Raw genomic sequence first — 14329 nt, 5'->3', positions numbered from 1 at the left:
GAGGACTCAAACATAGTGCATATGAATTATACATATGCATACTTTTAAGAAAAATGGTCCTTTTCCCCACCTGGACACATAATACATTTTTTCTGCACTGTGCAGTGGCACAGTCTTTAAGTAACATACCAAATGGCATGGAGTCTGGGGACATGTAAATATCTGTGATGCTGGAAGGATTATCTATTTCATTATACTTTTTTTTTTTTAATCTTGCCCCCTGAAGATAAAAATACTATGTAGAGACATATCAAAGTTATAAGAATTTTTCTCTACAACTTGCTGGATAGAGTAAAATTCCTGTGGAAGGGATCAGATAGTAAAAGAGGTACATGAGGGATTATGTTAGCAGCAGTATAATATAAAAGCAAAGAGCTGTAAAAATATTATTCTTCCAGTGGGTGAAAATCAAAGGGATTTCCTTTCTGGGCATTAAACTGATACATATTTTTACTTTTTGCTTCTCCAGAATCATTAAAATATACAGCATAAGAATTTGATTAAAAGAGCATCACAAAAATAATAGGGTTGTCACATTGGTTGATCAAATAAAAGGTCTCTAAATATCACTAAAGGTGAAGAGAATTATATTAGCCAAAGAAGGGATAGTCAGGGTAGGTTGGTAGGTATAAACTTCGGGATAGAGAAGGGGAGAGGGAGAAGAGCAACAAATTGCTTACCTGTGCTATATTTTTATTTAGAAGATAAACACCATAGTCAAATTGCAACTTTTCTCCTCCTTTGGGATACAGTGGAAACCTAGGAAAAGTAAGAAATAGACATTTTAGAAAACAGAGAACCAACAAATAATGTTTCATATAGCTAGATAACACATAGATAAAAATATAATATTAACATCTGAGAAATTGAATTAAATCATTTGTAAAAAATAATGAGATATTTTAATTTGACATCATCATGATGTCACACCAACGCAAAAACAATAGCAATTTGCTTGAATGTAGCTCTTCACGTCAACTGAGAGCTAAAATAGAATAGCTAAGCAGAGTACCTTGAAGTGGCAAGGGGGAGCAAGGATTCAATTCCACTAACTCAAACAGTGAACAGAGGAGAATGAATTTTGAAAGAGTATGCAATCCTGTCATCCACCAGAAGGGAATTTATTGTTTAGTAAATATTTTGTCTTCCTGATTTTGAAAGGAACATGACCCTTAGGTAGAAAGCAATCCCACAAAGATGATAATTACTGTTTTCATTTAAAAATTCAAATGCTTATTTTAGTAAGATTTTATTTCTTTTTGGTTCTTTTCCTTAAAAATTGTATTTGAGGCAATTATGGCATAGAAATAAACATTTGATATTTTAAAAATTCAATTACTTTTTGAATGGTTAGAGAAACCTAATTTCTAATAAATTAGAAGAGAGGAAAAATTATTTGTTTTTATTTTGCCTTAGGCACTAGAGAGTGATTACCAATACAATTTCAAAAAGGCCATATTGCAAGGCAGGTATTACAAAATGGTAAGCATTGATGAGTGAACAAAATCATGAAATGCATTTATCCTATTCCCAAAAATATGCAAATGCTTAAGACTCCCCACAAGAAGATGGAGAATTGGCAGCAGTAAAAATTAAGCCAGAACACATGTTTTGCACTTTAACTATAAGGCATGAGATAGGTCAGAGAGTGGATCCAAAAAGAAATAATGAGCAATACCAGGAACTGAAGACTGTCTGGGAACAGTACATATTCTGGCCTACAAAGAAACAAATTAATGGCTGAAGCATGGGAAAGAAGGTACTTTAAAACAATTGAATGTATCTATAAACTTCTGCATTCTGAGGTTGTTAACTTGGTAAGTATCACATGTAGGCCATCTGCGTAGCACTCCAAATTCAGGGGAAATTCAGGTCTATCTCCATTTTCAGGTCATAAATATGGAAGTAGTTTCATATGTCAGAAGAGTAGATTGAGATAAGCATCCATTCAAAACCAAGAATATACATTTCTAAAAATGGATACAATATCTACTTTATTTTGACTTGAGAAGGATTTTTTTTAATAGAAATTAGATACAAGGCATATTTGTGACATTAAAACAGAATTTTAGTGAGTAATTAGCTCTAAATAGCTCACATAGGGTAGGACTAATAACAGATCAAATATTAAAAGTCTTCAAATTTTATATTACTTTCAAATCCTTAATGGGTCATGTCAAGTTGAACAACATAATATCTTGTAACCACTATACATTTATCTTACCTTGCTTAAACGATCTATAAATCTCTAGAGTTTTGTAATCTAGAAAAACAAAATCCACTATAAAGGGGAAAACTATCATTATCAGGATGTAACATAACAAATCAAAGGGATTTTATTTCAATATAGATGGAAAGTTGCATTAACCAAATGATCATTGACTTTAGATTATAAAGGATAATGTTCCAATTAAGAATATAATAGTCACTTAAGCATGACCATAAAACTTCCCTTAACATGCAAAAACCAGCTCATTTTAGGATAGCATTTAAATAAATTACTGAAAAAGTTATATTTTGTAATATTAAAGATGGAAACTTACAAAGAGCAATTTTTAAAATTCCTGACTTCAAATAGTTTTTTAGATGTTGATCTTCCATATTAGCAAAGTTGACTAACACTCAGTATAATGCCTGTTGCATAGTAAGCATATAATCGATGATTGTTCACTAACTGCTTGCCTATCTTTGTTCATAATGTTCCTTATTAGGAAATTATCCACCCCTCTACCTCCCCTTCACCTAATAAATTACTCTAACAAATACGCAAATGGATTGTTGTCTCACAAATTTGGGAGAGCTATCCAAAGGTCCGTTCTGCAATTTTTGCTTATATCCTCCCAAAAGCTTGGCCCAGTAGATATCTTAGATATGCTGGCAGCTGCATGGCTTGGTGGATAAAGCACTGGGATTGGAGTCAGATTGGAGTTCAAATTTGGATTAAATATTTATTAGCTCTGTGATTTTGCACAAACAAAACAAATGCAGACAAGATTAGAAGGGAAGCAGAAAACTGAGAAAAAAATTTTATATCCAAAGCTTCTGATAAAGGATTCAATTCTAAAATATAGAGAGAATTGACTCAAATTTATAAATATGCAAAGCCATTCTCCAATTGATAAATGGTCAAAAGATATGAACAGACAATTTTCAGGTGAAAAAATTAAAACCATTTCTAGTCATATGAAAAAAAAATACTCTAAATCACTATAGATGAGAGAAATGCAAATTAAGACAACTCTGAGGTACTACTATCCACATCTCAGACTAGCTAAAATGACAGGAAAAGATATTGATAAATATTGGGAAGTGGGAAAACTGGGAAACTAATACATTGTTGGTGGAGTTATGAATTGATCCAGTCATTCTGGAGAGCAATTTGGAACTATGCTAAAAGATCTATCAAATTGTGCATACCTTTTGATGCAGCACTGTCTCTATTGGGTCTGTATCCTAAAGAGATTATAAAAGAGGAAAAAGGATCCATATGTGCAAAAATATTTATAGCAAACCTTTTTGGAGTGGCAAGGAACTGGAAACTGAGTGGATGCTCATCAGTTGGAGAATGGCTGAGTAAGTTATGGTATATGAATGTTATGAAATTGTTCTATAAGAAACAATCAGCCGGATGATTTCAGAAAGGCCTGGAGAAACTTACATGAACTAATGTTAAGTGAAGTGACTAGAACCAGAGGACATTGTACACAGCAAAAGCAAGATTATATGATGATCAATTATAATGGACTTGGCTCTTTTCAACAATGAGATGATTCAGGAATTCCAATGGTCTTGTGATGAAGAGAGCCATCTACACCCAGAGAGAGGACTGTGGGAACTGAGTGTGAATCACAATATAGTATTTTCACTTTTTCTGTTGTTGTTTCCTTGCATTTTTTCCCCTCATTTTCCCCTTTTTTGATCTGATTTTTTCTTGCGCACTTGATAATTGTGGAAATATGTATAAAAGTATTGCACTGTCTAACATATATTGTATTACTTGCCATCTAGGGAAGGGATTTGGGGAAGGGAAGAAGAAAAAAAAATTTGGAACACAAGGTTTTCCTAGGGTGAATGTTGAAAACTATCTACACATGTGTTTTGAAAATAAAAAGCTTTATTTTAAAAAGTTTCTATTTTTCCCCCCTCATCCTATTTCAATGTCTTTCTTGGTTCCTCAGACCACTTTAATGTAGTCCCAATGCTTCCTGAGGGACGATTGGAGTAATTTTCCTTCATTGTTAACCTGTGACTTGATTAGGGTACTTCACATGGTACTCATGCCCAAATCTCCTTTTAAACACTATTCTATTCTATAATTTAGTCCCGTAGAAAGAACCGATTCACCAGGATTTGAGGTGAAAGCTAATATACAACATTTCAGATTTGTACTATCATTACTATCAAATTCTGTTTTTATACTTGTCTTCTTATGTATTTTTAGGAGGGAAAATCTCTTTAAGCTTTTCTCTACTGTCACTTTGTATTGATGTTCTGTTAAATGCTCAGGTAACTCTCTTTTTTGAAAAATTCCCCTTCATTTTCTGAGGGCAATTAATTTTGTTACCTTTAACTTCTTTGGTTGCTGTATTTGTTTCCTTTTTTTGGTTACTTCTGGTATCAAGAGTGTTTAAAAGACAAATAATTTGTTCAGTTTGATTGTCTTTGTAATTGGACTTCAATGTCCCTTTTAAAACTTGTACTACCTTTGGCTTGTGACATTCTAAGTAAGAAGCAATGGAGAGAAGGAGAACTGAGTTGCAAGTCTGTAAGTAAATTCACTCATACAATCCTGCCAGAGTATCACAAATGGTAGGGGGAAAAAAAAAAAAAGAGAGAACTGAGTGAGCTCCTTAGGGATTAGCCTTCTTTGCTGTTAGTTTACTGGATTCACTGTCAAATCTTGTTAATATTCTTGACAGTTTATCTCTTGGACATAATCTTTATTTTCATGAGCCTTTAACAGGTGGTAAAGAAAGTATCTAGACTCCACATCATTGGTCATGTGCTTTGAAGTTATGTAGAAATTTTGATGATTTCTAGAGATTTTGTATCTTCTATTTTTTAATGATCTGTTTCTTTATTGATTTTCTGAGGTTTTCTAAGTAAACAAACCACAATTTAGTTTCCTCTTTATATTTTAATTTCTTATAAATTTTATTGCTATCACTGATATTTCTAGAGGAATATGGGGAAAATGGGCATCCTTCTATTCACTGGGAAAGCTAATAGCGTTTCTATGTTGGAAATAATGCTAGTTTTAGTTTGAAAAACTTCTTCGTCTTAAAACTTGACTCTTCTATGCCTATTCTTTTAGAATTGTTTATTATAGTAGCATAAAAAAGAACTGGAATTTTCTAAAGCCTTTTCAATTTTATAATGATGTAAACATGAAATCTGGGGTGTTCTATTACTTAAGATTATATTCATTGTTTTCCTAAAGGGGAAAGAAACCATTCATCAGTTCCTTGCATAAATCCAACTTGATCATGATAATTAATTTTTAAGTGTAATGATGCATTTTTTGGGGGGAGGATTTTAGATTTTTGCATCAATATTCATTAGGGATATTGGTCCATAATTTTTTCCTTTGTTTATTTTTCCCTGCTCCCCCCCCCCTTGAGGCTGGGGTTGTAACTTGCCCAGGGTCACACAGCTAGGAAGTATTAAGTATCTGAGAGCAGATTTGAACTTGGTCCTTCTGAATTCAGGGCTGGTGTTCTATCCACTGCACCACCTAGCTGCGCCCCCCCCCCCCCCGCTTTTTTTTTTTGCCATAGAATTACAATTTATTTTTTTTTATTTAATTTTTATTTTATTTTATAATTATAACTTTTTTTTTTTGACAGTACATATGCATGGGTAATTTTTTACAACATTATCCCTTGCACTTACTTCTATTCAGATTTTTTCCCTTCCTCCCCTAACCCCCTCCCCCAGATGGCAGGCGGTCTTATACATGTTAAATATATTACAGTATATTCTAGATACAATATATGTGTGTAGAACCGAATTTTTTGTTGCACATGAAGAATTGGATTCAGAAGGTAAAAATAACAGTTAACATTCATTTCCCAGTGTTCCTTTTCTGGATGTAGCTGATTCTGTCTATCATTAATCAATTGGAATTGGATTAGCTCTTCTCTATGTTGAAGATATCCACTTCCATCAGCATACATCCTCGTACAGTATCATTGTTGAAGTGTATAATGATTCCCTAGTTATGCTCGTTTCACTCAGCATCAGTTGATGTAAGTCTCTCCAAACCTCTCTGTATTCAACCTGCTGGTCATTTCTTATAGAACAATAATATTCCATAACATTCATATACCATAATTTACCCAACCATTCTCCAATAGATGGACATCCATTCATCTTCCAGCTTCTAGCCACTATGAAAAGGGCTGCCACAAACATTTTGGCACATACAGGTCTCTTTCCCTTCTTTAGTATTTCCTTGGGATATAAGCCCAGTAGTAGTATGGCTGGGTCAAAGGGTATGCACAGTTTGAGAACTTTTGGGGCATAGTTCCAGATTACTCTCCAGAATGGTTGGATTCTTTCACAACTCCACCAACAATGCATCAGTGTCCCAGTTTTCCCACAGCCCCTCCAACATTCATCGTTATTTGTTCCTGTCATCTTAGCCAATCTGACAGGTGTGTAATGATACCTCAGAGTTGTCTTAATTTGCATTTCTCTGATCAATAGTGATTTGGAACACTCTTTCATATGAGTGGAAATAGTTTTAATTTCATCAGCTGAAAATTGTCTGTTCATATCCTTTGACCATTTATCAATTGGAGAATGGCTTGATTTCTTATAAATTAAAGTCAATTCTCTGTATATTTTGGAGATGAGGCCTTTATCAGAACCTTTAACTGTAAAAATGTTTTCCCAATTTGTTACTTCCCTTCTAATCTTGTTTGAATTAGTTTTGTTTGTGCAGAAACTTTTTAATTTGGTTTGTGATCAATAATGGTCTCTAGTTCTCCCTTGGACACAAACTCCTTCCTCCTCCACAAGTCTGAGAGGTAAACCATCCCATGTTCCTCCAATTTATTTATGATTTCGTTCTTTATGCCTAAATCTTGGACCCATTTTGATCTAATCTTAGTATGTGGTGTTAAATGTGGGTCCATGCCTAGTTTCTGCCATACTAATTTCCAGTTTTCCCAGCAGTTTTTGTCAAATAATGAATTCTTATCCCAAAATTTGGGATCTTTGGGTTTGTCAAAGATTAGATTGCTATTTTTATTCACTATCTTGCCCTGTGAACCTAACCTATGCCACTGATCAACTAGTCTATTTCTTAGCCAATACCAAATGGTTTTGGTGACTGTTGCTTTATAATATAGCTTTAAATCAGGTACACTTAGACCACCTTCCTCTGACTTTTTTTTTCATTAGTTCCCTTGCAATTCTCGACCTTTTATTCTTCCATATGAATTTTGTTGTTATTTTTTCTAGGTCATTAAAATAGTTTCTTGGGAGTCTGATTGGTATAGCACTAAATAAATAGATTAGTTTGGGGAGTATTGTCATCTTAATTATATTCACTTGGCCTATCCAAGAGCACTGAATGTCTTTCCAATTATTTAAATCTGACTTTATTTTTGTGGCAAGTGTTTTGTAATTTTGCTCATATAATTCCTGACTTTCCTTTGGTAGATATATTCCCAAATATTTTATACTATCAACTGTTATTTTGAATGGAATTTCTCTTTGTATCTCTTGCTGTTGGATTGTGTTGGTAATGTATAAAAATGCTGAGGATTTATGTGGATTTATTTTGTATCCCGCAACTTTGCTAAAATTCTGAATTATTTCTAATGGCTTTTTAGCAGAGTCTTTGGGGTTCTCTAAGTATACCATCATGTCATCTGCAAAAAGTGATAATTTGATTTCCTCATTTCCTACTCTAATTCCTTGAATCTCTTTCTCGGCTATTATTGCTGAGGCTAGAGTTTCTAGTACTATATTGAATAGTAATGGTGATAGTAGGCAACCTTGTTTTACTCCTGATCTTACAGGGAAAGGTTCTAGTTTATCACCATTACATATAATGTTTACTGATGGTTTAAAATATATGCTCGTTATTATTTTAAGGAATAGTCCATTTATTCCTATACTCTCAAGCGTTTTTAGTAGGAATGGATGTTGGATTTTATCAAATGCCTTTTCTGCATCTATTGAGATGATCATATGGTTTTTATTAATTTGATTATTAATGTGGTCAATTATATTAATAGTTTTCCTAATATTAAACCAGCCCTGCATTCCTGGTATAAATCCCACTTGGTCATAGTGTATTATCCTGGGGATGATTTTCTGAAGTCTATTTGCTAATATCTTATTTAAGATTTTAGCATCAATATTCATTAAGGAAATTGGTCTATAGTTTTCTTTCTCAGTTTTCGATCTACCTGGTTTAGGTATCAGTACCATGTCTGTGTCATAGAAGGAATTTAGTAGGACTCCTTCAATCCCTATTTTTTCAAATAGTTTACATAGCATTGGAGTTAGTTGTTCTTTAAATGTTTGGTAGAATTCACCTGTAAATCCATCTGGTCCTGGGGACTTTTTCTTAGGAAGTTGGTTAATAGCTTGGTCTATTTCTTTTTCTGAGATGGGACTATTTAGACTACTTACTTCTTCCTCTGTTAATCTGGGCAAGCTATATTTTTGAAGGTATTCTTCCATTTCATTTAAGTTATCGAATTGATTGGCATAAAGTTGAGCAAAGTAGCTCCTAACTATTGTTCTAATTTCCTCTTCATTAGTGGTGAGTTCTCCCTTTTCATTTTCAAGACTAACAATTTGCTTTTTCTCTTTCCTTTTTTAAATCAGATTTACTAAGGATTTGTCTATTTTGTTGGTTTTTTCATAGTACCAACTCTTAGTTTTATTAATTAATTCAATAGTTTTTTTACTTTCAATTTTATTAATCTCACCATTTATTTTTTGAATTTCAAGTTTTGTGTTTGTCTGGGGGTTTTTAATTTGTTCCTTTTCTAGCAATTTTAGTTGTAAGCCCAATTCATTGGCCCTCTCTTTCTCTATTTTATGCAAGTAGGCCTGTAGAGATATAAAACTTCCCCTTATTACTGCTTTGGCTGTATCCCACACATTTTGGTATGATGTCTCATTATTGTCATTTTCTTGGGTGAAGTTTTTAATTATGTCTATGATTTGCTGTTTTACCCAATCATTCTTTAGTATAAGATTATTTAGTTTCCAATTATTTTTTGGTCTATTTTCCCCTGGCTTTTTATTAAATGTAACTTTGATTGCATTATGGTCTGAAAAGGATGCACTTACTATTTCTGCCTTACTGCATTTGATTTTGAGGTTTTTATGCCCTAGTATATGATCAATTTTTGTATAGGTTCCATGAACTGCTGAGAAGAAAGTATATTCCTTTCTGTCTCCATTTAGCTTTCGCCAAAGATCTATCATATCAAACTTTTCTAGTATTCTATTTACCTCTTTGACTTCTTTCTTATTTATTTTGTGGTTTGATTTATCTAATTCTGAGAATGCAAGGTTGAGATCTCCCACTATTATAGTTTTGCTATCTATTTCCTCTTGCAACTCTCTTAATTTCTCTTTATTTCTCTTTTAAGAATTTAGATGCTGCACCACTTGGTGCATATATGTTTAATATTGATACTGCTTCATTATTGATGCTGCCTTTTAGCAGGATATAATGCCCTTCCTTATCTCTTTTAATTAAATCAATTTTTGTTTTTGCTTGATCTGAGATGAGGATGGCTACTCCTGCTTTTTTGATTTTGCCTGAAGCATAATAGATTCTGCTCCACCCTTTTAGTTTGAATGTATCACCCTGTTTCAGGTGTGTTTCCTGTAAACAACATATAGTAGGATTCTAACTTTTAATCCAGTCTGCTAACTGCTTCCTCTTTATGAGGCAGTTTGCCCCATTCACATTTATGGTTAGAAGGACTAATTCTATATTGCTTGCCATCCTTTTAACCCCTGCTTATGCTTTTCCCCTTTCCTTCCCTTTTACCCCCCTACCCAGTATTAAACTGGTGAACATTACTTTTCACAGCCCTCCCTTGTTAGGATCCCTCCCCCACCTTAAAGATCCTCCCCTTATTTTACCCCTTTTCCTCGAAATTTCTGTATTCCCTTCCCCTTAGCTTACTCCTTCCCTTTCACTTTTCAATGAAGTGGAAGAAGTTTCACCATAAATCAAATATGTCTATTTATACACACTATGTTCATCTCCCTCCTTTCTTTATCTAAGATATAATAGGTTACTTTTGCCTCTTCATGAGATGTAGTACCACCACTTTACACTTTACACTAATTTCCTTTCCACCTCTAGTTTCTAAGACAAATTGTACATATGTTCTTTACATATTTTTTTGGCAGAAGTATAGTTCTCAAGATTTCTTTTTATGTTTTTAGAAATCTCTTGAGTTCTGTATTTGAAGATCAAACCTTTTATGTAGGTCTGGTTTTTTCATCAAAAATAGATGGAATTCATTTATTTCGTTAAATGTCCATCTTCTTCCCTGGAAAACGATGCTCATTCTTGCTGGGTAAGTTATTCTTGGCTGCATACCAAGTTCCTTAGCCTTTTGGAATATCATGTTCCAGGCCCTTCATTCTTTTAATGTGGATGCTGCTAGATCCTGGGTTATCCTTATTGTGGATCCTCCATATCTGAATTGCTTTTTTCTAGCAGCTTTCAATATCTTTTCCTTTGTCTGATGGTTCTTGAACTTGGCCACTATATTTCTTGGCGTTTTGATTTTAGGGTCCCTTTCAGTAGGTGATAGATTAATTTTTTCAATGTCTATTTTACCCTCTGTTTCCAGAATGTCTGGGCAGTTCTCTTTGATAATTTCCTCGAAAATGGTGTCCAAGCTCTTTTTTTCCTCACATTTTTCAGGGAGTCCGATTATTCTCAAATTGTCTCTCCTGGATCTGTTTTCCAGGTCTGTTATCTTTCTAGTAAGGTACTTGACATTCTTTTCAATTGTTTCATTTCTCTGGTTTTGCTTGACTACCTCTTGGTTTCTCCTTGAGTCATTCATTTCTACTTGTTCCAGTCTAATTTTCAATGATGTATTTTCTTCACTCACTTTTTTTATATCTCTTTGTAATTGTCCAATTGAGTTTTTATCTTCTATGGAATTTTTTTCCATTATATCCATTTTATTTTTTAGAGAGCTGTTTTCTTTTTCCAGCTCACTAATCCTGTTTTCCTTGGAGTTATTTACCTTTTCCAGCTCACTAATCTTGTTTCTCAATGATTTGATTTCTTTATCCATGTCTTTGAATGCATGGGATGACTTCTCCAGGCTCTCTTGCCAAGCTTCCCTTTCCTTTTCCCATTTCTCTTCCAGCTCTCTTGTGAGAGCCTTTTTGATTTCCTTTATGAGGTTCTTTCGTATTGAGGAGCAGCTTATATCCCTCCCAGGGTATACATCTGGGGACAGTCTGTTCCTAGTCTCCTCAGCATTTATCTGCTCCCTCTCCACACAGAAGCTGTCAATGGTTAGAGCCCTTCTGAATTTTTTGTTCATTTTGTCAGAGTAGGAATCAGAAGAAAACAAACTGACAAGAGAAACAATTGGTCTGTTTTGCGGGGGATGGGGCTGGATGGTGTTAATGGGCTTCCTCTACAGACTGGGGGTAGGGCAGCAGAGAGCCACTAACAGAACAGCAATGACTGTACTGAGTCTGCACTCTGAGGCTCTGAGAACGCACCGAGTCAGTCCAGGTGGGGGTTGGGGGTGGGTTCTGAGAGACGCTGGCTTTCTGGGATTTTAATCTTCACCTCCGGTATTTACACCCTCTCCACCGCTCCTGGCTTGCTGCCAAGACAGAGTATCCACTCTGGGGAAAAAGTCTTTTTGCAGAAACAGCAGAGATCGTACCTCTCCCCCTCCAGTCTGAGCTGTGTGAGCTGCCTATCTCGCTCTGGCTTGCCTGCCCTCAGTCTGCGCCCAGTCTGATTGACCCTCCCCCGAGCAAACACAGACCTTTTCTGGCGACTTTCAAGGATGTCTTCTCTTGGTGATTATTTGTGGGTTTCTTTCTGGGTCAAGCATTAAGTCGGAGGCCCGTCATGAAGTAAGTTCTGAGAGAAAACGAGGAGCTCAAGCAGCTGTCTGCCTCCATGCAGCCATCTTGGCCGGAAGTCCCCCCCCCCCTTTTTTAAATTGGCATTAAGGCTATACTTCTCTCACAAGAGAGTTAATTTTTAAATTTCTGGGACTAATTTGTGCAGCAAAAATATTAACTACTCTTTGAATATTTGACAGAATTCACCTGTAACAATATGTAAAATGAATCCATCAAACATTTATTAAGCACCTGCTACATACTAGGCATAATGCTATATGGTAGAGATATAAATATATAGAATGACAAATTCCATACTCTGAAGGAATTCACATTCTAATGGGAGAGAGAAATCCATATGAAAATATATACAGAATAAATACAGTGAATAATTAGCAATTATATGGCATTCTAACATTTGTAAATATATATGAGGTAATAAGGAGGTAGGGTACTAATAGTCTAGGAGAGGTATCAAGAAAGGCTTCAAGTGCTAATTCAAGTAATTCTATGAGGCAGAGATGAAGACAATTTGCATTTGAGACATTAGTAATGGCCAGTGCAATGGTATAGACTGGAAGATGAAATATTATTTTTGAGGAATACAAAGAAATCTTCATTTCTGGGCTGAATAACAAAGCCTAAGAGGAGATAATGTCCGCTGGAACTGGAACAATAGGTTAAGGACAAGCTGTAGAAGGGTTTAAATTAGGGGTTCTCAAACTATGCCACGCAGGCCAGATGTGGCCCTTTGGGGACATTTATGCAGCCTGCCGGATTAAGGCAAAATCACACTGGAAGAGCCCACCTAAACTTGCGTTAGCAATGCACACTTCCACACTAGTGGAGACAGTGTGAGGTGATACTTAGGTGAGTTCCCAGGCCAGGGTGTATAGTGTGGGGAAGGGAAAGAGATGCAGAAGACAGAGAACTGACGGCCTGTGGCCTTGTAAAGTAACGGAAGCCACCACAATAGACAGGCACGAGGAATGTACAATGCATGCTGAGCATGTCATGGCCGCTACAGGGGGGGACTATATGGGCTGTGTCTGGTGCGCAGGTATAGTAACGTTAGTATTACAAGTCCCAGCTTGACTCTATCATTGTCATTATGTTGTAGTGACAATGTAATGGCTTCCTCTCTAGCGCATGTTGCAGTACTGACTGCTTTTGTCACCCAGAGTGAGGCTCTTGGTACCAGGCCGTGGCCCTGTATCCATAGCGACCTCATGTCTCGCTGTTGTGGTCATCAGTTTTATCACTGTGTGTATGTTCTGTAGTTTTGTAAAGAGATGGAATATTGCTAACATATTTCCTCACCTTATAATCACTGGGGGTCTGACCTTAGTGCCCCCCCACTTATCCTGAGTATGAGGGGGTGCAGAGCTGGTGTACTGCTTCATCCCCCTCCAGATTCTTAAGGTCCCCATATACTTGTGCAGCTTCAAGTCACATGATGACCTCCCCCGGAAGCCCCAGGGTACGATTTGTTACTGAAGCTCATTCTGCACATACAATATGTCACGCAGTTATATACATATATGCACAGTCTTGCCTGCGATTATGATAAATTACGAGTGCAGCACATACGATCATGCAGCGCTGGATCATGAGAATTGATCCCAGGATTCAGAGGAAGCCAGGGCATTTGGGAGGGCCGCCTGAGAGTGACGTGTGCAGTAAAGGTCTGAAGCGGGAGAGAGAGTGCAGGAAACAGAGGCATCACAGTGCAGAGGCAACTTGGAGGAAGTTGAGCATTGCAGTCCATATGTCTCTGTGGGCAGAGTTATTGCTGGTGTATTGTTTTTGTAGTGCTGTATATATATATATTGGTATTTTACGAATAGCAATTTGGAATCCCTTAGAAATAATGATGCCAAGAAAAAGAAAAATTGACTTGGAGTGTAGGATATTCAAAGAACAGTGGACTTATGATTATTTTTTCATGCAGTACAAGGAAAGAGCTGTATGTCTGATATGCCAGAATATAGTGTCTGTATTCAAAGAATATAATTTGTGTCCACACTATGAAACTCAACATAAAGATAAATATGATTGTTTGGTTGGAGAAGTGAGAAAATATAAAATATCAAAACTGAAAAATACATTGACAACTCAGCAAAATATGTTTGTGAAGCAGAAGCAGATAAATATTTCATCACTGCAAGCAAGTGTTCAAGTTGCCAAGCTAATAGCACGCACTAGCAGACCATTTGTGGAGGAAGAATTT

The 14329-nt window shown here is 35.7% G+C and overlaps 1 protein-coding gene across 4 annotated transcripts in view; it reads right to left on the bottom strand.

Annotated features, from left to right (window-relative positions):
- The window catches only part of UVRAG (UV radiation resistance associated), a 424520-nt gene that overhangs the window by 108988 nt on the left and 301203 nt on the right, over positions 1 to 14329 (bottom strand). For all 4 annotated transcript variants that reach the window (XM_074304111.1, XM_074304114.1, XM_074304113.1 and 1 more), the window contains one exon: positions 681 to 759. In XM_074304111.1, coding sequence (XP_074160212.1) covers positions 681 to 759 — 79 coding nt within the window. The remainder of the gene's footprint in view (positions 1 to 680; positions 760 to 14329) is intronic.

Source organism: Sminthopsis crassicaudata, chromosome 3, assembly GCF_048593235.1.
Source record: "Sminthopsis crassicaudata isolate SCR6 chromosome 3, ASM4859323v1, whole genome shotgun sequence".
Taxonomy (NCBI): Eukaryota; Metazoa; Chordata; class Mammalia; order Dasyuromorphia; family Dasyuridae; genus Sminthopsis; species Sminthopsis crassicaudata.
This window is presented reverse-complemented; position numbering and strand designations above follow the sequence as displayed.